General features: G+C 41.5%; 1 protein-coding gene across 6 annotated transcripts in view; it reads left to right on the top strand.

Moving 5' to 3' along the window:
• The window catches only part of ENPP3 (ectonucleotide pyrophosphatase/phosphodiesterase 3), a 94,964-nt gene that overhangs the window by 36,480 nt on the left and 33,509 nt on the right, over positions 1-24,975 (top strand). For all 6 annotated transcript variants that reach the window (XM_030556322.1, XM_030556326.1, XM_030556323.1 and 3 more), the window contains 9 exons: positions 1,711-1,808; positions 4,190-4,269; positions 4,737-4,856; positions 5,968-6,077; positions 11,570-11,635; positions 13,383-13,455; positions 18,810-18,918; positions 19,092-19,220; positions 20,668-20,699. In XM_030556322.1, coding sequence (XP_030412182.1) covers positions 1,711-1,808; positions 4,190-4,269; positions 4,737-4,856; positions 5,968-6,077; positions 11,570-11,635; positions 13,383-13,455; positions 18,810-18,918; positions 19,092-19,220; positions 20,668-20,699 — 817 coding nt within the window. The remainder of the gene's footprint in view (positions 1-1,710; positions 1,809-4,189; positions 4,270-4,736; positions 4,857-5,967; positions 6,078-11,569; positions 11,636-13,382; positions 13,456-18,809; positions 18,919-19,091; positions 19,221-20,667; positions 20,700-24,975) is intronic.

The following is a 24,975-nucleotide window of genomic DNA, read 5'->3' on the forward strand; positions in this document are numbered from 1 at the left end:
TATATATATATATATATATATATACAATATTGCTGATGCATATTGAGATGCATGCTAGCAAATAGGCATATAGGCCATTCCCAATAGTGAACACAGTTAATTGCTCTCAGCATTAAATAGAGTAACGGTGTTAAAACCCTGCTAGCAATAACTGTACCTAACAGCATTGTGGTTAGTACAGTTCTGACTCAATGTGGAGAGGGCCTATATATGGAGCACAATGTTCCTTCATAAAGATTTTTAATTCAATTTTTTGTTAGGTCACATGTGTACAGATCCCTAATTTAGCTAAAACTGCATTCTCTATATCATTCCTAACTATAAATGTTTCTAAGGAAACTAAAATATATAATGATGTTTAGCAAACATGGCTGACTTACAAGACTGAAAGCACTGGATACTATCTTTGGCCTGGTCTACACTGTAGGGGGAATCGATCTAAGTTATGCAACTTCAGCTACATGAATAATGTAGCTGAAGTCAATGTACTTAGACCTACTCACCGCGGTGTCTTCACTGTGGTGAGTTTGCTGCTGCTTCCCCATCGACTCCACCTGTGCCTCTCGTGGAGGCAGAGTACAGGAGTCGACGGGAGAGCACTCGGGGGTAGTGTAAACATACCTTTAGTCAATCCTGTATTATTAAAAACAGAATTTTATAATGTTTATTACTTAACACTTACTAATGTGTTTTTTCCTGTGGAATTGTATGTGGCGGAAAAATGGTCAATTCCTAGCCAAACACAGAGATTTATTGTCGCAGCTGTTTCCTCCTGGCAAGAGTTTATCGTTACAACAATTTAATTTTTTTTCTACCTGGCAGTTTAAATTTGTGTTTCCTACCATCACACCTACTATATTTGATTAAATCACTCAGAGCTAAGGATTTTAGCCTTGATTCTTTATATTAGATGTTACAGAATAGATGTTATTAAAGGCTAAACTCTCCTGGTAATACTGATAGTTGGATATTGAGAGTGTGCTCCAGCTCAGAGGAGGTAGTGGAAGGGTTTGGTGTAGGAAGAACCTGGACTGCTTATTAACCTTCTCAGAAAGGAAATCATGAGCACAAACCCTCCTGCCTTCACGAGAAAATTTCATTCCCCAAGGTGCAGGCCGGATAGGCAAAGTTTCCTAAGGGTAGGGTGATCAGATGTCCCAATTTTATATGCACAGTCCTGATATTTGAGGCTTTTTTTTAATATAGGCACCTATTACCCTCCACTCCCATCCCGATTTTTCATACTTTCTATCTGATCACCCTATGGGTGATTGTTAGAATATTCAAACCATCTGTGTGGACACACTGGAAGAGGATTTCAGGACACATTGAGACACAAAAGACAAAATTCAGATCCTGGCATAAGCAGTATCTTCCAGCTAATTTGGCCCATCATCTATGTTTATATTTGTTTTAAAATAAAAAACAATGCTTTACTTTTCCTAAATTCTAAGTACACTTAGTGTTCCTATTCTTGAACCCCTGCAGCTGCTTGATAGCTCACTTTTGAAAGCTAATGTAAATAACCTTCTTTTTATTCCCTTGCTTTTTGAATAATTATTTATTGTTATAAAGGATTATAAACTTGTAAAATAAAGGTATTTGGAACTTCTGCTCCTGGCTTCCGGATTGACACTATTGACATCACTATGCATTCTCCAGAATATGGCTAAAACTGTTTTCTGATGACAAACTCCCACTTACTTGCAGGTTTGATTTGCCACCACTTATCCTTTTTTCGATGGATGGTTTTAGAGCAGAATATTTACAAACATGGAGTTCTTTACTGCCGAATATCGAAAAGCTAAGTAAGTTACCAAGAAAACAGTGACATTAAAAACAGAGCCTGTTGACAATTTCTTCAGTTACCTCTTCTGCCACTTTATACATGTGACTCCCTGGTAAACTAGACGAATATTTCATAGTAGTTCTCTCATCAGTGGTTTGCTCAGGATTAACCTGAGAGTTAGAGTTCATTGTAGTCACCTATTGACCAGTGGCTACCAATATTGGCTGCAGCCTCAAATTTAATTTTAATAAATATTGTGAAACATTCATTCAAATAAAGTTTGAAGCTGAAAAGTTCCAGTGAAAGTTTTAATACATTTTCTATCCTCCATGTTATTAAATTACTGTAAATTGTAATAAAATTTCCAAAGGATCATCACTTAATTATATCCTAATACTAAAGAGCAATGAATTGTGTAACAGTGAAATGTCACTCAAAGTGACAGTCTTTTTGAGTCTGGAATTTCGTTCTATTCGTAGACAGCTACGTATTTAAATGTATATCAAATATTGTGAATTACTGCACTCAGATTTATTAAATGTAAACTTTAATATGCTGATTCACTTAAGTAGCACAGCCACAATCCTGAAAGATGCACAGTGCTCTGAAGTTAATGGGAAATAGCGAGTCATCAGCATGTTGCTGTAGTGGGCCCTCAAAACTTGCACATAAGTTGAGTTTGGTTTTCATGGGAATACTTTAGAACCAAAGCCTCATTGCTCCTAGTGTCCCTATGGTTCAATTCATTTATCTTCTTCACCTCCCCCACAACAACCAGACACTGAACAGGACAGAATGATAATGTATTTACTTTTTATATTATATATTTAAAAACTTGCCATGGTTGCTGGAAGCCACTAAGTGTAATTGGATAAACAAACGTATCTATTTTGTGGCTAACCTATTAAATATAACAAGGACCGTAAGAAAGTCATAACTTTGACTAATGGGCAAACTGACCTGACCCTTGCATGAGTGTTTTATGCTTTCCTGCCGCTGAACCAGTGGAAGAAGTGCAGTCAGCTAGTAAGTCATTTCATGAAAAGTTCAAGTTTATGTCAAGCTCTGTTTGAAACAGATTTAAGGGAAGTGTTTCTTTCCTACCAGAATGAAAGAAATGTTAATTTCAAGCTTCCAGGAGGAAATTTCGAACTTTGGTTTACACTCACAAGTTATACACATCTGTTTCCAATTTTAACAGAGGTTTGTGCATTCACACACTTTGTTTCTCGCATTAGCAGCTGGAAGGGGGAGACCCATTTATTTATATGTGAGAGAAGATAAAACAGTGGTGTGCTAACTTTCATATCATGAACCAGTTCTTCTTAAAGACCATTTCCTTTCCCCAGTTGGTCCCACACATTCTCTGCAGCAACTATAGAGCTTGATTACATAAGGAAGTACATTTAGGAAAGGAAAACATGAACATAAATTCATTTTGTGTTTGAAGACTTATCAGCGATTAGCATGGTGACACCAGCAACTCTGCAGACCACACAGAAGATCTTTGTGGACCATTGGTGCTCAGTAGATGATAATATAAGAACTTAAAAAAACATTTGTTGCCACCACTTATGCTGTTATCACCAACCTGAGAGGTTGTGGTGATCTATCCTTGTATCTTTACTAACTCCATAGATTGTTTTTAATAGTTTGGCCCAGAAAACCTAGATATTATCTTCAATAGAGTTAGTCAAACTATTAATTACAGGTAATGTTCATTATGAATTTAGCCCTTTTCACTGTCTATGAATTATTTGCAAACTGAGCCTGATGAATCCACTGGGTTTGTTTGTTATTCGTAAGCATTTGCCAAATAGTTTGGATGAATAGTTTTCAGCCTATGGGTTGTTTAATCTTACTATTCTCTTTTTATGTAATGTGGTGGATCACTGAACCCCAAATTCTTTCTGATCTCTAATTGAGTGACAGAAACATTTTAAACAGAAGAATGAAGTTGGATTTCAGGAAACGGTTGCACAGCAAGAGAAGTGACTATTGAAAGGAGACAGGAAGGATGGTGCAGTGGTTAGGTCACTAGTCTAGGCCTTGGGAGAGTCGGCTTAATTCCCTGCTCTGCCAGGCTGCCTGTGACACCTTGGACAAGTCACTTAGCCATTGTGTTCTTGCCTCAATTCCAAATCTGTAAAATGGGGCTATTAGCATTTCCTTACCTCACAAGAGTGTTGTGCCATTAAAAATTGTGAGGTGCTACAGTAATGGGGGCTATACAAGTACCTTGGAGAGATTGTCCGAACATTTGCATATGAGGAATATGAATCACAGAAACTGAACCTGGTGGAAAATATCATCTAAAAATGTTTTGTGACCAGCTCTAATTTTCAATATTACAATTGCTTGGGAAGTAATCTTATAATCACTCAGCATGATTTGTTGTAGAAACATGTGGAACGCATTCAAAGTACATGAGAGCTGCTTACCCCACCAAAACCTTCCCCAACCACTACACTATTGTCACGGTGAGTGAGAACTTATTATTTTTATTCTTCATTATTTGTACAGTCTGCAAAATGTTAGGTGCTTATCCCAAAGAGATAACAATCTCATTTTAGATGTGATGCTACAGTGAGAGTAACAATAAGGGACAGATTATTTATTCCTACTCTTTGTTAGAATAGAGTGTATAGGGATGCTGGTCTCAGTAACATATTAAAATTGTTTCTGCTGCTTATATGTAACCATTTGGGACCTATCATACGTGTTTGCAGACACATCAGGCTTCATATGTCATAGTAGTTTCACCAATTAAATGAAAATGAGATGAAAATAGGGAAGTAGAACGGATTGTCATATAAAGGATGTGGCCTAATAAGTCTTTTCTATCTCTAATTTCTATGTTCAGTTGTAATGGAACACAGTATATATTTCATTTTACTTTAAGAATGAGAGAAATATTTCATCTTTCTTAATTTATTTTCATTCTTAGGGTTTGTATCCAGAATCTCATGGTATCATTGACAACAACATGTATGATGTAAACTTGAGCCAGAGTTTCTCACTTTCTGGGCAGGCAAAATTCGACCCTGTCTGGTGGAAAGGACAGCCAGTATGTGTCATTCTTTCTATGGTGTTTGTCATAGCCTCTAGGTTCATCAATTTGTTCCACAGTCCATATCCTGCCATGTATATTGCTGATATTTTAATGGATAGTTTGCCTTTGATACAGGAAGAAAAGCTGTTTAAATTTTAACATCTGAATTATTTTCTATATCTGAAAACTTGTGGTGATACTTTGCGTGCAAATTTAAAATATATTGGCCCATATTCAGACCTGAAGTAAAATGCTGGCACCACTTAAATTTTACTAGATTTTGCACTTTGAACTTAGCTGTGCAAACTGCAGCAGTAATCCCTTACACCAGGTCTGAAAGTCTAGTCTAAAAACAAAAGTTTTGTTTCAAAACAAACAAACAAACAAAAACAGTTTAAGGTTATTAAGTGTCAAGTGTCCTTACCTGTCACATCATTTACAAAGCAAAGGAGTGTGCAGTTAAGGACATCATAGATATCTCACTGCCCATGTTATAAACGAAGTATATTATTAAGTATAAAATATTGCATATTTCATCACAAATCAATAACTTTAGCTCTGACCTAAAACTGATGATATTCTTTCACCAGTAATCTCAAAATATAAACACAGCACCAAACATTTTGAAAAAACACTTAAATTGCGTGGGTTCAAATATATGATTTTTGTTGTTGTTTCATGAGGAATCCAATCAGCCTTGTAACGGGACTGCAACTGCAACCCTAAATATGGAAAGTTTATCCCCTCTGTGTAATAAAACAACATATACCTGCTGCTGAGCTCAGGTTGGGCCCTAGACCTTCACAGCCAAAACCACAGGCCTTTATCTCTGGAACAAAAGATCATCGTTAGCTTCAGATATAGAAATACTCTGACATTCATGCTAAGCTGTGAACAGCCAATAGAGGGCAGCATCCCATCTTCAATCCTGTAAAATATCAAATCACAAAACATTGCAATAGTTGGGTAACAGTAGGGCAGGTGAAAGAACTGAAAAAATGAGCCTAGCAAAGGATCTCCACTTGCATTTTTCTGAATCTGTTCTTTGGCTTGTCTCTACTGTCTTGTATCTGGTTATCCAGTAGTGTGAATGGTTTGAAATACTATATTTGTGTCCTCTACCTAGATCTGGCTGACAGCAATGTATCAGAATTTGAAGGCTGGCACTTTCTTTTGGCCTGGATCAGATGTACCTATTAATGGAACATACCCCAATTTGTACAGGTTGTACAACAAGTAAGTTTCAAAATAGTCAAAAGATTTATGACACAAGACTTATAAGTTGGCAATAGTTTTTTTTAATACAGATGAAGTATTAGAGCTCTTACCAAAGTTCTGGGAAACAGACACAATATTAGTGTCAAATTATCCCACTTTTACCATGAAACTAACATTTATGGCTGAAGGGATTTAGATGCCCAGTTACCATGGATAAGTGATGGGCATCTCTATCCCCTAGATTGCTTTGATAGTTTCAAACTATAGCAAAAGAACAGTTTCCCACTAGAAAATATTTCTGCAATTTTGATAACAGAAAAATATTCCAGGCAAATCTGCAAAATATATTGTAAAAGCAGCAAAGAATCCTGTGGCACCTTATAGACTAACAGACATTTTGGAGCATGAGCATGAGCTTTTGTGGGTGAATACCCACTTCATCAGATGCATGCATCTGACGAAGTGGGTATTCACCCACGAAAGCTCATGCTCATGCTCCAAAACGTCTGTTAGTCTATAAGGTGCCACAGGATTCTTTGCTGCTTTTACAGATCCAGACTAACACGGCTACCCCTCTGATACTAAAAATATATTGTAGTTTCTCTGATTTTTTTCACAATGAGAATCCTCACGTAGTATCTTCATAACAAGCCAATGTTTTTCTAGTGTATGGTTTTATAGGAAATGTATATATTGTAGATAGGCCTGACTTGATGTGAGTAACTGAACATGGGGGAGGCCTCATTTCTCAAAAAATGGGATTAAGGAGGTAAATAGATTAGCAGGCTGAAAACAGAATGTTTGTGCTAACTAGGTAAATGGATGACTCATGGTATGGCTACACTTGCGGCTGTACAGTGCTGTGAGTTAAACCTGTCTTCGTACAGCTGAGCAGGGAAAGCGCTGCAGTCTGTCCACACTGCCAGCTGCCAGCTCACTGTCATGGCCACATTTGCAGCATTTACAGTGGCATTGGGAGCGGTGCATTATGGGCAGCTATCCCAGCGTTCAAGAGGCTGCAACGTGCTTTTCAAAAGGGGGGGTGGGGTGGAGTGTGACAGGGAGCGTGGTGGGGGAGAGGGAGTGGGGTTTTGGAGTGCAGACACTGTTTCAGCACCCTGCCTTGCAAGTTGTGACCCCCCTCCCTCTTCCACCTCTCTCTCACTCACTGAAAGCAAACAGCAGCTGTTTGTTTTTTTCTCACAGACCAGATAAGCAGCTGCTCAACAACATGGACCCTCCCTTCCTCCCCCACACCACCTCTCTCTTCAAGCAAACATTAGCTGTGGGCGTTCCAAAGGGAGGCCCCCTGCCTGCCTCTACTCAGTCACAGCAAACAGTAACTGTGTTTGTTTTTTTGATAAGCAGCTCGGGGAGCCAGGAGTTCACAACAAAACAAAGAGAGGCATCACAACAAAACAAGGAGAGGAACCTTCACTTAAAAGGATTATGGGGAGTTTCTGGAGGTCAATCACTGTGTAATAAGGTTACTCCCCATTTACACTGAAGCACCAGGGTCTCAGCCACTCCGCAGCATCTATTATTCCTCTCGAGGAGGTGGAGTACCTGCAGTGCTGTAGCCACGGAGATACAGCACTGTATGTGCCTTGCCAGTGTGGACAAGGAGTGGGTTACAGCGCTGTGGGCGGTTTTATTGTGCTGTAACTCTCAAGTGTACCCAAGGCCTAAGATAAAAGATGGAGTGTCTGAGCTAGCAAAGATAAGAGAGGTGACACCCAGGGAACCATTTACTACACACAAGATAAGTCAGGAATGTAAAGATGAGGTAAAGAGTAGATTGAATACGGATAGTGCATGAACAGAGCATGCTGTACAAAGATTGGTTCCTGCAGAGTAACTAAGCCAATCCAAAAATGTGTGCAGCAGTCTATAGTAAATGCAATGAACTGTGCTAATGTATATAAAAGGGTGAGGATTTCTGGGTGAATTTGGATCTGTGATGTACCCTGGTCCATCCCTTGCATTGCTATATGCAAAATAGAGATACCTGAGTGACCGATTCTGGAGTCAAACTGAGTTCTTGGGAAGCCAAGTAGAAAGAGGTCTTGGAATGGTATCATGGCTTGAATGTCCAAGCTTGTTACACAGCATAATTACTGGACCACAGTGGTAGAAAAGGGAATTTATAATATTAGGGGCAATTTACAATGCTAGAAGGACCTGGACCTTGAGTACCACGTAAAATTAATAATTCAATTGTGCCAGTTATGATTGCTATTCCTAGATGGACATAGAAACTTAAAGAATTGATATATGTCACCAGTATGGGTACACTAGAGAATGAGACCTTTAAACTGCATTGTCTGAGTGCGAAGATGAAAGCACCAGAAGGACGTGAAATAAACACAGTCTTCTGTAACTGAATTAAGCACAGATGATTTTGTGAGTGCTTGGCACGAATGAACCTGACCACAAGCGAGGGAGGTTGGGCCCAACTAGTCAGTAAAGAGAGAGTGAAGGAGGTGATGTGGCATGGGGACACAGTATGTGCTATAGGATACCATAACTTTTCAGTGAGGACAATACAGTGCCAAAGGAGCCTGGATGGATTTTGTCTGAACCTTACCTCTCTGACTCAGATTGGGACTCGTGCGCTATGGCCAAGTGAAGATGAAGCAGAATGTGACAAGGGCCATAACGGATAACCCTGAGTCATTGGTGATAAATCTCTTTGTACTCATACCTCCCTTGTCCATTAATACCATGGATTTAGTACAAAGGAAAATTGAGCAATTGCCCAGCAACAGGAAATGGGGGACAATATTGTATAGGCAGTGAAGACAGCTTAGTGAGCTGTACCAGAGGAAGTGAGCTTGCAACCCTAGTTCATACCTTCAACCTAACATAAAGAGGGGTCCAAATGATTACAGCCACTGTGGTCTTAGGCATGTGTTGCTAGGTAAACTTGTAAAAGAGAGCACTGAAAGACAGGAATATCATAGAATCATAGAATATAAGGGTTGGAAGGGACCTCAGGAGGTCATCTAGTCCAACCCACTGCTCAAAGCAGGACCAATTCCCAACTAAATCATCCCAGCCAGGGCTTTGTCAAGCCTGACCTTAAAAACCTCTAAGAAAGGAGATTCCACCACCTCCCTCGGTAACTCATTCCAGTGCTATATGATGCAAATGAAATGAATGCTAATATAAACAAGAAAAATAGAAGCAGTGGAGTGTAGATAGGCCTGGCTTGACATGAATAATTGAATATGGGGAAGGCCTCATTTCTTGGTAGACAGGATTAGGGAGGTAAATGGATCATTTGTGTTAAGATAAGAAAATGGGTCAGTTAGCTATGAGACAGAATGTCTGTCTGAGCTAGCTAAGAGAAGAGAGAGAATGCCCAGGAAACCATTTACTTAGAACAAGATAAAAATGTACAAAATAAGTCAGGAATATAAAGATGAAGTAAAGAGTAGGTCAAGCATGGGCAGTGCATGATGTACATGGTTCCTACAGAGAAACCGAGCCAATCCAAAAATGTGTGATGTAATGTCTAGTAAATGCAATGAGATGTGTAAATGTATATAAAAAGGAGAGAGTTTCTGTGTAAATATGGATCTATGATGTATCCTGCATCCATACCCGCATTTGAGTCTGATAAACCCAGCATATCATTTCTGTATCCAAATAAAGATACCTGAGTGACAAAGGCTGGAGTCGAACTGAGCTCTTGGAAGCCAAGTAGAAAGGATCTTGAAGGGAATCCCAACATATGTGGCTTCTAAAATTCATAGAAATTCTGCTCCCATCAAAGTCAATAGGAGTTCTGTCATTGACTTTAACAGGGGCGGCTCTATGGTTTTTGCCGCCCCAAGCACGGCAGTCAGGCGGCTTTCAGCAGCTTGCCTGCGGGCTGTCTGCTGGTCGTGCAGATTCATTGGCATACCTGTGGGAGGTCTGCTCGTGCCGTGTGTTCGGCGTCCCCACCACCGAATTACCGCCAAAGCTGCGGGACCGTTGGACCTCCCGGAGGCAAGCCGCCGAAGGCATCCTGACTGCTGCCCCCACAGCAACCTCAGGCTGCCCCCTGTGACTTGCTGCCCCAGGCACACGCTTGCTGCGCTGGTGCCTGGAGCTGCCCCTGGACTTTAACGGAGTCCAGATTTCACTTAGTTTTTAAGGACAGAATGAGCCATTAGGAGTATCTAGCTTAATCTCCTCCATAGAATCAGGGCATCTCTAGGAGGATGTGGGGCCTGGGACAACCCCTCCCTTTCTGGCCCAGGCCCTGCCCCCACTCCACCCCTTCCCCCAAACCCCTACCCTGCCTCTTCCCACCACTGCTCTGCCCCCTCCCCACCCTCATCCACCCCTTCCCCTAAGCCCCTGCCTCTCCTCTTTCCAGCTTCCACCCTCTCCTTCGAGCTATACCAGGAGTCAGCGGAGCAGGGCAGGGTGGGCTGGGGCCAGGTTGCTCACTGCTGCTGGTGCGAGGCCCCCTATTAACCTCCCAGGCTGCCGTGGACCCTGCATCCTAAAGCGCAGGACCCCCCCCAAAGTGCAGGTCCTGGGGCGGTTGCCCTGGTCTGTCCTATGGACAGGACAGCTCTGCATAGAATTTCACTCATTAGTACAATAACTTGTGGTTGAATGACAGCATATCTTTTAGGCAGATATGAAGGGCCAGATTCTTATTTACATTAATGCTCCTTTATGCTGTCAGAGTGATAGAGAAAATACTTCATCTCTTGAGAAGATACTCCCATGATGAATTAACCTCAAAGTTAAAATGTTGTTCCTTACAGCTGCCTTTAATATTAGTATCCTAAACTTTTCCTGTTAATTTCTCTGTCATCTCCTGAACCTTTTATATGATTCCTGTAACCTCATTAGAATAACATACTACAGGCTTATCTTTATAAGTCTGTGCAAAGAAGGATGACTTTGTGCTTAGGGAACAGGACTGGAAGTCAAGTGACCTGGTTACTATTCTCAGCTCTGCCACAGACTTTGGTGTGTGATTTTGGGAAAGTTAATCTCTTTGTGAATCAGTTTCTTCATCTGCAAAGTAGGGATAATAATACTAAATTACCTAACAAGGGTATTATGAGGATACTTAATGTTTGTAATGTATATCAAAGTCCTTGAATTGTATGTGCTATATAAAGGAAACAGTTCTTCTTACCTATTCATACATGTGTCTGTTTTAGAAACTTAGGCCTTGAACCTATAAACTCTTATGTAACTATTTAACTTTGTACATGTGCAAAGTGAAGCATGTTTTCAAGTGTTTGCAGGATCAGGACCTTCCTAACTGTCATTAGAACTATTATATTTCTTTAAAATATTAGGGAAATTAAATAGTGTAAGTATCTCATTTATTTATTAACATTCAAAAACATATACTTATTATCTTTTTGACTCCAACTCTTAGGCTCTAAGTGAATTACCAGGAAATTTTGCATTCCTGGGTGTTAGAAAATGTATATTTTTGTACTGGGAAATGCTTGCTGACAAAACCTAATTATTATTTTATTTTATTTTAGCTCAATTATATATCAACAGAGAATTTCAGAAATACTCACATGGCTTGATGGTTCCAAATCTGAGAGGTAAAGCTTGATAATATACAACTCAATGTTAAAAAAACATGCTAGAAGGATTTTCACTCATATAGATTTCATGTTATTTTCATATGCTTGTAAAACAAGCTCAGTTATTATTTCTTGGGATATAAGGGCTGCTGTAATTATGGTTGTGCCTATTATCTTCGTGGATCAAAAGTTAGAGATGAAAGAGGTAAACCAAGTCCATGACAGTATGAGTATGGGGTGTACATATCTTAATGGGACTGTATAGGCTTGGGTTTGTTCTGTCTTTTGCTGGCTTACAATTTCTTTTTTCTTTGGTGTTACCTGGATGAATTCTGAGACATCCAGGTAACATCTGGATGAGAGTGAGAGGAAGAAAGTCTGTTTAACAAAGCCTGTGTATCTATGTGTATAAAAGAATTAAGAGTCTTCTCTGGGAAGAATAAATATTGTACATTACACACTGTAATGCAGATTACAGCTCAGTTTTCTAAAAGTTATCTTACTGTGGTCTTGTGGGAATTTACTCTGTTCCTATATGCTATAGGTTGGCAAACAAGAATTAATGTTAATTCCTTGTAATATGAGTGTCCTGCAGTAGGAGTATGTAAAGAACTTTTATACCTAAGAAGAGTTTGTGAACCCAGGCTCTAGGCCTGGGGTGTTCTGGGAAATGTAGGTTAGCAGTTGGATGGCCATTTTGTTCCTGTTCTGTTTGTGATTGGCTAAGTTAAATAATATTATTTTAAGAATTATTTTTGTATAGTCAAGTGGGGCAATGAATTACCAAGTGAATTTGTGTTACATGTGAATGAATAAAAAGAAAGCTTTTCATTCCTTTATGTGAGGGATTGTGAATACTCATATAAACTGGGGGTTAGATGAAGTTCTCTGGAATCTCACCCAGTAAAGCAGGAAGAAGTATGGCAGTAGGCTTAGATTTTTCAGACATGGCCAACAGTGCAAGTAGACCAGTCCAGTCTGGCCCGGCAAGATATTTATAGCGGTTACGGCATACGGCAAAGACATAGGAGGAGCAGAACCTGGGGCTGCTGGGCCTTCCATGGAGCTGCGTCTCCTCTGACTCCATCTGTACAGCAGCAGCCCCGCCGGAGGACAGGGTTGTGGGTGGTAAAGCTGCCAGAGGAGCTACTGGCCTTCTGCTCCTTTCCCCGTGGTGGTATCCGGGAGAGCCCTGTGGTTCAGGGAACCGTGCCCCCAGCCCTGTCCTCTGGTGTGGCTGCTGCTGTACCAGGTGGAGGAGCTGAGGCCGTGGGGCTGCTCAGTGGCCCAACTTTCTGCTCCTTTCCGTGCTGCAGTTCTGAAATCTCCAACGCAGCAGGAGGAGGACAGAGCTCCCCTCCTCAGGTAAGGGGGTGGATCATGGAGAGAGGATGGGGAGAGTGGGGAAGCCCCAGGCAGGGGGTGAGGAGGAGTCACATGGAAGGTCACGTGCACCCCCATTAGCTGCTGCCTTCCCTGCCTTCCGTACCAGTCAGAAATTGATTCCACTTGCATCACTGGCCATGGCCTCTAATTTTGGGTGCCTCAATTTCTGGATGCTCAGCTAAAGATATTGAAGGCCACATCTGGAAATGTGGGCCTAAGTGTTTATGCTCACAAAGCAATTGAGAGGAAACTGCTTCAACTGTGCTAAGTTTTTTTTGTTTGCTTGGAATTTTATTCAGTGTTTCCTTTTTTTAAATAAAGTTTTTTACAGAAACTTTCCCAAATTCTCACAGTACTCTTTTCTTTGGTTTAACTCTAGGCCAGATTTCTATACTTTGTATATTGAAGAACCTGATAGTTCTGGACACTCATATGGACCAGTTAGTGGCGGAGTAAGTTGTTTTTTTTTTAATCTTAAGCTACGTTGCTCCAGAAATAATGGTATACAGTAATTTATATAGTTCAGAAGAGTCCTGATTACTTGCTTTACACTCTAGTTAATTGCACACAGTAACTATTATTCAATACTGGAATTCAGCAAACAGTGCTAACCATCAATATCCCTAGTTTCATTTTGTTTAGTATCTTAGGGGTAGTCAGGCCCACCCTGCCATGGTTCAATGTTGATATCACTCTGCTCTGTTCAGTGTTGATATCACTCGGCTGCATGCATGTGTTCCCTCTGTGTGCTGTCCCAGCTCTTCGAAGATAGCTGACACAGCAGACCTGAAGAGAACCCCCAATGACCACAGAGTCTAGTAAGGTACGAAGGCACGTCGGCCAGGTTTATTGCCATATTGGACACAATGATAGTTCCTAGATTGTTACTCTACAGGGCATACTACGAGAAAGTGCCCTTTGGCAATGGACTCGGCTCAGTCAGTGCTGGGACTTTCCACTGCCCCCTCGGCTGGACAAAGACACCGCCCCAGGGATGCATTCTTATACACAGGGGCAAACAAGTTACACATCATTCTTGATGTATTGAGGTGCAACCCATCTACGCAGCAAGGTACTACCCCTCTATGTAGTAAGGTGACGCCTCTCACCTTGTACATGTTGGTTTGAACAAAACAACTCTATCCATCATATTACCCTTTTGGCCCTGTTATTGAGATGTTCATTGTTATCTGTGTGGAATGTACAAGTATGTGAATGTTCTGATATCTAGTGTTCAGTACCTTTTAGGTACGTATCTTCTTGCAGCATCAGCCCTTTCCTTGCCAGCTTCTGTGAGCAGGGCCTGCCTCTGGCTCACAGCTTAACTTTGCTCTATGTTAGTAAAGTCTTGACCATTACTTTAGTTCAGGCCTCAGGCCTCATACCTGGCCTCTGATACCAAGTTTATATCTTAGGGCCTCCTTTTACTGCACCAGCACTGCGGCAAGTACAAAAGCAGAGCTGTAGTCTAACCAGAGCTGCAGAAAATTTGTTCAGACCTGCACAGTTCTAGGAAGGATATGAAGATTCAAGCATGGACATATTTAGAACAAACTTTCATTTGGCTGATAGGTGATCCTTGAAGGCCATGTGACAAATTCTTAGAGTTGGCTAAATCCTTTCATGAGTGTAAAATACAATACAAACACCAGTTAATATGTATTTTATTTAGTCCACATCTTTCATCACATTTTCTGTTATTCCTAACTCAAAGCATATTTCACTTTCACTTACATGCACACAGAACACTTCTTCCTGGGAAATATAGACATTGTCATACCAGACCAGCCCAATAGTTTATCTAATTTAGGCCTGGTCTACACTTGCGGGGAGGGGGGGAATCGATCTAAGATAACGCAGCTTTGATGTACTTATATCTACTCACCATGGTGTCTTCATTGAGGTGAATTGACTGCAGTCACTCCTCCATTGACTCTGCCTGCACCTCTTGCACCGATGGAGTACAGCAGTGGTCCCCAACGCGGTGCCCGCCGGCGCAATGGTGCCCACGGGGGCATCTTAATGCTCCCGCGTCCTGGCCCCCAGGAGAGCACCTGCTGAAATGCTGCGGCAGGGACGCCTCTCGATGACACCGCTTGTCGCCGACAAGTGATGTCATCGAGATGCGTCACCCCTGAATTTCGGCAGGGATGCCTCTCACTGACACTGCTTGCTGTCGACAAGTGACGTCATCGAGAGGTGTCGCCCTCGAATTTCGGCAGGGACGGCTCTTGCTGACACTGCTTGCCATCGACAAGTGATGTCATCAAGAGGCGTCGCCCCCAAATTTCAGCGGGGACGCCTCTCGCTGACGCTGCTTGCTATCCACAAGTGATGTCATCGAGAGGCATTGCTCTCGAATTTCGGTGGGAACGCCTCTCGATGACATCACTTATCGACGGCAAGTGGTGTCATCGAGAGGCGTTGCCGCCGTGGCATTTTGGCGGGTGCTTTGCCACCACTGTGGTCCTTCGGCTGGCACCCGCCAGCCAAAAAGTTTGAGGACCACTGGAGTACAGGAGTTGATGGGAGAGCGCTCAGGGGTCGATTTATTGCATCTAGACTAGACAGGATAAACGCTGGATTGATCGCTGCCTGTCGATCTGGTGGGTTGTATAGACCTACCCTCAGTGTTCTATCTCTGAAACTGGCCTTCAGAGGATAGTATGGTCCCTCTAGTGGACATGTATGGAACAACCAGCCTACAGGGGAAACTTCTTACTCACTTACATAATCCATGTTGATTAGTGGTTGGTTTATGTCTAGAAGCAGGAGAGGTTTACATTCCTTCTTCATATTAAGGTTAAGGTTAAGTTTGCTCAACATTTCTCATAATAAGACCCTATTTTCAATTGCTTATGATTTTGCCATACTTTAACCATTTGGGCTGACATTTTCCATGCCAGGGGTCTGTCACAGTCTAACTTTAAAAAAAAAATCAGCCAGAATGGTTCAGATCTTTCTAAAAATGAGGCTAGGGAAAAATGTGTTCTTTTGCAATGTTAAAAAAATTCTGGCAAATTTTTCTTTGGAAAGCTCTAGCGCTCCCGTAGTTAGGGGCAAGAACTTGATATTTGGCAGAGGAGTTGATCTTTGTGTTCACCCAAATTTTGACAAACGATAAGCCTTTGAAAAAGCTGCTGTTTTCATATGCTCAGTAGATTTCTCACAGTTTAAGCAGCTAAAATCGCCAAAGGTTCTGTCCTCACTGAGCATGCTCCAGCACCTCATGAATCCTAATGCTGACCAGCCTGGTGATGACTAGTCACAGAGTGACTTACATACTCCATCCCTTGACAGCTTCTGCATGTGGCTGGACTGCTCATGCTTCCCCACAGAACTGCTGAGCCAGTATATGGGGCAAATAAAGGCAGGGCATAAAGATGACTGAAGGCCAGGAGAAGAGGAAAGATATCAGATGAAGAGCCAAAAGGGGGAAAATGGGATGAGCAAGGAAAGGAGACTGGGATGGGGAGACTAGGACCAACTGGACAAGGATACTGGAACTTGGATGAGAAGCCTGAGGAGTGGAGAATGGAGCTGGGACAAGCATCCCAGCATAGGGGAAAAGACAAGACTGGGACATGGACAGGATGTTGGAGGAGACAGGGCAGAATGGACCACATTTGGGAAAAACAAATTATGCTTCTCTCCAGAACATGGAATGAAACCCAAGATTTCTGAGTCTCGTCATTCCTCTGCTCTTAGCAAGTATTTGTGAAACCCACCAACAACGGATGTCTCATCCTCCTTTAGTATTGGTTTATGCAGGAAATGGCAGCTTTCTACTGCTATCAGTTACTGCATTTGCTCAAGTGGCAAAGGTCTACATGGTGGACCAAATGGTTGCAACCCTGCTGATGACCTATGTGGGTGTCAACCTGATGCCATGTGATGGAATTTGGGGGGCAGAGATTTTTTGGTTTACTTTTTTAAAATCAGAAAATATCACACACACAACTCTAAGTTAAAGGAACATTATTAAGGTTACAAAGTCAAGCGTTCAAAAATAGGAAATAAATCATGCATAGCAAAGACTTGCACCTGCTTCTTCCACATCTCAGCTGAGTGCTCTATCCACTGGGCATGTGGCTATTCTAAGGTTTCTTTATCTCTCCCTGCCACCATCTCTAAATTCCACCCTGGATCTGAGAGGTCTTCCCAATGAAAATTTAGTTAAAGCCAATACACTCCTATGAAAAGTTTTGGTTTTGATTAATCAACATTTTCCAATGAAAAAAACATTTTGTTGAAAGATTCTTGACCAGTTCCATCTGTAGGACCCTTGCCTTATTAGTTGCAGAAGCAGGAGGGCCAGGGGAGGAGGGACAGGTGAAGGGGTTAGATGCCAGCTCTAGCAGCAGTAAAAAAAAAAAATCTCAATATATTTCCCAGCTGCCTATGTGGGATGCGAGGGGGGTTCCTAACCCCACTTGCTGCTTTTCCACTCTCCTGTCTCGCTCCTCAGCCACAGGGAGCTGAAGAGGTTCTCGTGGTAAAGGCAGTTGAATGCTACCCTGTAGAATCTGATTCCATCCCTGCCTATGCCATGGGGTTCCTGTGTGATGCTTGGTAAGTCATTAAACCAAACTTTTCACAAGAGATCACTGCTTGTATATTATGGGTGCCCTACTTGAGATGCTGGGGTCTAATTTTCAGAAGTGCTGAAAACTGACAGCTGAAACTGAAAAGAATGGGAGCAGTGCTTTCAATGTATAAAGTGCTAGATGATGCTAAATAGTCTGAAAAAAAATCAAGTCCTATGTGTTTCAAACTGGGCACTATCACAGGGTGACATCCTGAAGTGTCCCCCCTCTGCTATCTCAGGATGTGGCCCTGCAAGGATCCCGCCACAGTTTATCCTCTTCAGTATTCCTTAAATAACTCAGCACAGCCAAATGGTGTGAGACACAAGTCCCCTCCTCGGGTCTACTTTATTTGAGTCCAGATAAACTCAGAAATAAAGTTTCTTTCTCTTGGCTCTAGCCTCTGGATATCACTCTCCTCAAGTCTGGAATCCTCAGCCTTCCTTCTTGGGTCTGGGTTCAGTTGAGTCTCCATCTCTATTCCTTGCAGCACTTACCTGTACCCACTTTCTCCAGGCAGCTGCAGGCCCCCAGGCCTCTGTACTGCTGCTGCTGCCACCATCTCTGGGAGCTCCTCAGTGTTAAGGGAGCTCCTTTTTCTAGGAGCACACCTTTCAGGCTTCTTGCCCTGGTGAGCTCTCCTGGGAGCCACTTTTCTCAGAAGCTTCCTATCTCTAGGATCCTGCCACGCCAATTGAGCCTTGAAAAACATGTATGTGGCTCATTAGCATATTAACTGCCAACCAGCCACCTAGGGATTTAATTACTTTCAAATGGGTCTGGGTTGGCTCATTCTCCCTTACAGGAGCCTGTCAAAGCTAGGCTGGTCCTTGGCTCATCAATGGCATCAATGGCACTTGTGCTGATTTAGCACAGTAGTGAAGACAAGCCAATAGTCTCTTCCCTGAAGATCATACAATCTAAGGATATGTCAGAGAGGACACCAGCTATGCCAGCAGGAGGGATTCTTCTTTTATACGGAGAAAGAAGTACAGACCATGCTTTGCTTTGTGGAACCAGTGGGCGTTTGCACTAATAAAATGCAGTGATGTTGACAGAATTATTTTTTAGCTCAAAAACAAAGAAAAATTAAGTGTAGAAAGATGATAGAGAAACTTGCTTATTTTTCCCTACTCTGATTATACAGTCTGATAGATTGACTAGGGGTATTGAAATCAATAGCAAGGAGAAATTCTAATGAAACTCTGTTTATTCTTTAGGTCATTAAAGCCTTGCAGTTAGCAGATGAGGCATTGGGGATGTTAATGGAGGGACTAAAACAGAGGAACCTGCACAACTGTGTAAATCTTATTGTTCTGGCTGATCATGGTACTGTATTTAGTTTTGTACTTTTCAGTATCTGTTCCATTATATGTCCTTGTTTATTCTCTTCCTTGTTTCTGGTGTTCATGATCACTATTTTAATAAACTATTATAAATAGTCTTGTTGATATTACAATTTCTAATATAACAAAATAAATATTTATGTATTCTCGTTTTAGGAATGGATAAGACCTACTGCAACCAATTAGAATACATGACGGATTATTTTAATCAAATTAATTTCTACATGTATGATGGGCCTGCAGCTCGCATTCGGGCGTTCAATGTTCCAGAAGACTACTTTACCTGTAAGTGTGAACCCAGCACAGCAGAAAGGAAAGAAATAAGGAAGGTGGATAATCAATAGTTTTGAACCTTGGGGATGTCTATAATGAACACTTTTCTGTGCCAACCACTCATGTCTTTGGCTCATGGAAACAATGTTGCAAGAGTGATCTGTGACTGTAACTCCAGATGATGCTAAAAGATAAAAACTCTTATGGCAGATTGCAATTTGAGTTTTCATCTCATGTGGAAAAAGAAAGGATAGACTTGTGTTCAGTTCCCACCCCGTGCCACAGATATTTTGCCCACCAGCAAATGGCTTAATCTCTGTGTGTCAGTTTGCTGTCTGTAAAATGAGAATAATAATGTTGGCTTTCTCCCAGTTGGAGTCTGTCTTCTCCATTTAGATTGTAATTTCTTCAGGGGCAGGGACTGTCTCTTAATACATGTGTGTACGGCACCTAGCACAGTGGGGCCTTGATCTTGGTTGAGACCTCTAGGAGATATAATACAAATTAATAATAATGGAAACCATTTAACTGAGCCTGTAGCGTATGATGCTGTCAACTTGAGTTAAGTTCTCCCTCTCAGTCAGGGAACAGAACATGGGAAAGTACAAGCCCGAAGTCACTCATTTCAATGAGCATACCGAATTCCTATGGTAAAAGTGATGCTTGTTTTAGGGCCTTAGGAGCCAGCAAGCTATTGTGCTTATTTATTATTATTTCACATTTTTAATGTACAGCTAATGTGCTTGGCAGTAGGATAGATCCCACACAAACTAAAGACAGTCCCTGCTTTGAGCAGCTTGCACTCTAAACAGGACAGAAACAGAATAGACAAGTTAGGATGAGAAGCCTTGAGGAGGAAATAAATAAGATATAGTGTTTTTTAAATTAATGTAATTATTCTCTCATTTCTTGTGGGCATCTTATTATCCCTAAAAAACATTAGCCTTCCCTAAAGCAGCAGGGTTCAGTAAAAATAAAAACAAACTCAAAACTAAATGTTAACAACAAGAGATTAACTCTCTCTCTCTCCAAGTGTGGATGATGAATTATGGCAGCAGATTTACCTTTCTCTGAAGCATTAGGTATGGCCACTGCCAAAGCCAGGAAACAAGACTTGAAGGACCAGTGATCCGGGTCTTGTCCAGTACTGCAAATCTGATATTCCAAAGTGGGGGTGGGGTAGAGGTGGAGAGTCTGTCTCCAGTGATTTGTCAGCTTTGTCTTTGGTTAGATACTGCCATGGCAGCTTTCTGCAGTCCACTTTTTTGGGTTCCTAGCTAGTGATTCTGGAGCTGATAAGTAGATGGCTGGGTAATCTGCACAGACTGACAAAACACTTGGTGCTCACTTTTACAAATAGTATACAAATGGATGCAAATATAGTGCAAATTCTTGCACAGTGCTTTGAATTTTCAATAGCTTGAATGCAACTTATTCTATTGTCTGTTTTCTTAAACAGTTGATTCGGAAGGAATTGTTAAAAACCTTACCGTGAGTAAACTCTTGTACATATATTTCCTCTTAATGGTATTTTGATTAAAAGGCATATTTTTGAAGCTATATTGCGTGTGCACTTCTCAAACCCTAACTTTTGCACCAGTTCCATATTGTTTTTAATGGTGGTTTTGACTCAAGTTGACTCTTTGAGTACAATTGTAGGCAAATCCTAGATGCTCCAGTTTGTCCATGGGCTTGGTCCAGGAGGTCTCTATGGGCAGGACTGGCTCCAGGCACCAGCTGAGCAAGCAGGTGCTTGGAGCGACCAAGGGGAAAGGGTGGCATGTTGAGCTCTTCCATGGCAATTCAGCGGCGGTTCCCTTGGTCCCTCTCGGAGGGAAGGACCGGCATTGAATTGCCTCCAAAGAAGAAAGTGGTGTGGTGAAGCAGCCACCAATCGCGATCACTTTTTTTATTTTTATTTTTATTTATTTATTTATTTGCCGCTTGGGGTGGCAAAAACCCTGGAGCTGGCCCTGCTATGGGGGATAAAGGGAAGAAAATTTCCCATACTCCAGAGTAGGTGGAATTGGTTGACTTGCACTGGAGTGGATCCACAGACCTTACCCCACCACCAGGCATGCAGAGAAAGAGTTATCTGAGAGCTAGGATCTAGAGTACAGATGCAAGGCAGTGGAGAAGCAGGCCCGGGTTTCCTACAGGAAGGTTAACTCGGCCTCATTACATGTGCAGTAATTTCTTCTCCTTTGTTTTTTTTCTCTTTCATTGGCTAATTCAATACTTTTTACAGAGTTCAATATCTACTTTAAAATATGAGGGATGGAGAAGACGGCCAAATTAATGTTATTGTGGGAAGCTTCATTTTTGCATTTCTTTGTCTATAATTTTGATTGATTTTATCATTTAAACTTTTAATCATAGAATCATAGAAATGTAGAGCTGGAAGGGACCTCGAGAAGTCATTTAGGCCAGTCCACTGCACTGTGATAGGACTAAGAAAATGTAGAATATCCCTGGCAGGTGTTAATCCGACTTGTTTTTAAAAGCTTCCAATGATGGGGACTCCACAACTTCCTTAGGAAGCACAGGTGACAGCTTCCTCTGGTCCCCGGGGCTGCTCAACCTCTTGCTTCACCCCAGGCCCTGCCCCCATCTGCCTCTTCCCCCAAACCCCCATCGCTGCCCCAACTCTTCCTGCCCCCGCTCCACCCCAGGCCCTGTCCCCACCACACCCCTTCTCCTAAGCCCCTGCTCTGCCTCTTCCCCTCCCTGCTCCTCTCCTGCCCCCCAGCACCTCTTGCACAACGCAGAATAGCTGATTGCTGCTGGCAGGAGGCACTGGCAGGGAAGGAGAAGAGCTGATTGGTGGGGCTGCTGGTGGACGGGAGCCACTGAGGGGAAGAATGGAGCAGGATAGTTACCTTGTGTGTCTAACGTATAGCACTCCTGTTAACGTACTCCAGGCTCATATTAGTTTTTTTTTTGCAGCTGCATCACACTGATGACTTATATTCAATTTGTGGTCCACTATAACCCCCTGATCCTTGTCAGCAGTGCTATCCCTTAGACAATTATTCCCCATTTTGTAGTTATGCATTTGATTTTTGTTTCCTTCCCAAAATAAGTACTTTGCACTTGTCTTTATTGAATTTCATCTTGTTGAATTCTGACCAATTATCCAATTTGTCAAGGTCATTTTGAATTTTCAACCCATCCTCCAAAGTGTTTGCAACTCCTTCCAGCTTGGCGTCATCTGCAAATTTTATAAGCATACTCTCCATTCCATTATCTAAGTCATTAACGAAAATATTGAATAGTACCGGACCCCAGATTGACCCCTGCAGGGTCTCACTAAATATGCCCTCCTAATCTGACAGCAACCCATTGATAACTACTCTCTGAGTATAAGCTTTCAACCAGTTGTGCACCCACCTTATAGTAATTTCATTGAGATCACATTTTCCTAGTTTGCTTATGAGAAAGTTATGTGAGATTATGTCAAAAGCCTTACTAAAATCAAGTTATATCACATTTACTGCTCTCCCACATCCACAGCAAAAGAAAGAAATTAAGTTGGTTTTGCATGATTTGTTCTTGACAAATCCATGCTGACTATTCCTTATAACCATATTATCCTGCAAGTGCTTACGAATTGACTGTTTAATAATTTGTTCCAATATCTTTCCAGGTATTGAAGTTAGGCTGACTGGTCTATAATTCCACGGGTCCTCCTTGTTCTCCTTTTTGAAGATAGTTACTATATTTGCCCTTCTCTGGTCTTCTGGGACATCTCCTGTCCTTCAGGAGTTCTCAAAGATAATTGCTAACAGTTCCAAGATTGCTTCAGCTAGTTCCTTAAGTACCCTAGGATAAATGTCATCAGGCACTGCTGATTTGAATATTTTTTTAACCTGTTCTTTTCCTATTTTGGCTTGCATTTCTTTCCCCTGGTTGTTAATATTAATAGTGTTGAGTATCTTGTCATAATTAGCCTTTTTAGTGAAGGCTGAAGCAAAATAGGCTAAACCTTCCTTGATGTCATCAGTTATTAGCTTTCCATCCCTGTTAAGTAATTAAGTGTTAACTAAATAATCCAAATAGCCATTCAGAGTATATGAAAAGAGATGTGAAATGTCTGTCCTATAGCTATAGCCCAGAATTTTGGGAATTCCCTCTTTTTTTTTCTATCATTGGTCACTAGTATGTAGTGCAGCCCAGGGTTCCTAGCCTCTTTCAGTCTGATTTTCTTGCACCAACTATCAGTGTATTCTATTATATCATTTGATGGTTTCCTCTATCTTTTCCCTAGATGAGGATCCCATATAGAGTTTAAGGAGTGACCTTGTCTCAAGGCATGTATAATAGGTGTCATGTAGCCATCTTAGTGAATCCTATTCTAAAAGAATAAAAATTGTCAATCTAAGTTGCTTATTTGATTATCCAGGCTCACTTCTCATTTCACAGGTTTAATACAAACAGAGTATACAGCTCTAGCAGCTGAACACCTCAGCCCAGATTCTTACACCCACTCTGGCCCCTTGTGCTTCTCTGATTGTACAAAGAGACCAATTAGCTGGCTTAACCAACTGCCTAAAGATTCTGCCTGTGTAGGGGAACCCCTGGATGGCACAGAACTAGCGGTAGTGGTTCTAGAGATCCCCACTGCTGGCTTCCAGGGTAGGGGGCATAAACAGGGAAAACAATACATGCTTGGAGCATTGCTTTACTCTGGTGCTCTCTAGCTGCTGGAAAGGCCCCTGAGGGCCATAGGCAGCTGGACACAATTAAGTACAGCCCTGAGAGTGATTTGTTTACCTGCCACGTCCACAAGTCTGGCTGATCGCGGCTCCCACTGGCCACGGTTTGCTGCTCCAGGCCAATGGGGGCTGCTGGAAGCGGTGCGAGCCAAGGAACTGGACCGCGATCAGCCAGACTTGCGAACATGGCAGGTAAACAAACCGTCCCAGCCCGCTAGGGGATTTCCCTACACAAGCAGTGTCCCAAGTTTGGGAAACACTGCCTTAAACAAAGTATCTCCCAGTCAGAATTATTGGGACCTTCTGAATTTTTATAATTGCACCATTATTTTTAAAAAATTCCCATTACTTATTTCAAACAAGAAATATATATTGTCTTTAAGGAATTTCAGAAAGCCTAATCAACGTGTTAGGGGTGGTCAGTTGTAAAGTGAGGTCACCAGGTCTAGTGAATAGGTTGGTTTTGGTTGTTCAGATTTGTACTTGTTGTGGCACTTAATACATACTTATGCTCCTTTATTCTTTTACTTTTGGCAACTTCTGAGTTTTGAGATCCTACAGATTCTTAACCAGAAAGAAAAACTAGCTGTAGCTACACTAGCTGATGTTAGAAAAACTTTTGTTCTATTAAAACTCATTAGAATCTATTCAACTTGTTTCAAAGTTATATTTTGGCAACTCAGCAATTTTTCTCTCTTTTAGTAATGATACATTTATAAACAACAGTGCCAAAAGTGGGATGTTGACTTTTTCCAAGAAAGAGATTTGCATGTTTATAATTTTTAATGATTTCAAAATGACACCTTAGAGGCATGTGAAAGGATATAGTCCTCTTCTCTATTTATTGCATGGTAAACTGGTAAAAGATTGCAGAAAAGCATTAACTTTCAGGGACCTTTAATTACTAGCTTATAGAATGTGAACTGATATACTAACTGCATGGTATGGATGCCAGTAACATTAGCCATAGCATATTCCAATATCTTTACCAGTACAAGTTTTTTGTTCTTATCTATAATTTCACAACTGTCTCCTATTAAGGACTGACACAC

This window comes from Gopherus evgoodei, chromosome 3, assembly GCF_007399415.2.
Source record: "Gopherus evgoodei ecotype Sinaloan lineage chromosome 3, rGopEvg1_v1.p, whole genome shotgun sequence".
In the NCBI taxonomy this organism is placed as follows: Eukaryota; Metazoa; Chordata; order Testudines; family Testudinidae; genus Gopherus; species Gopherus evgoodei.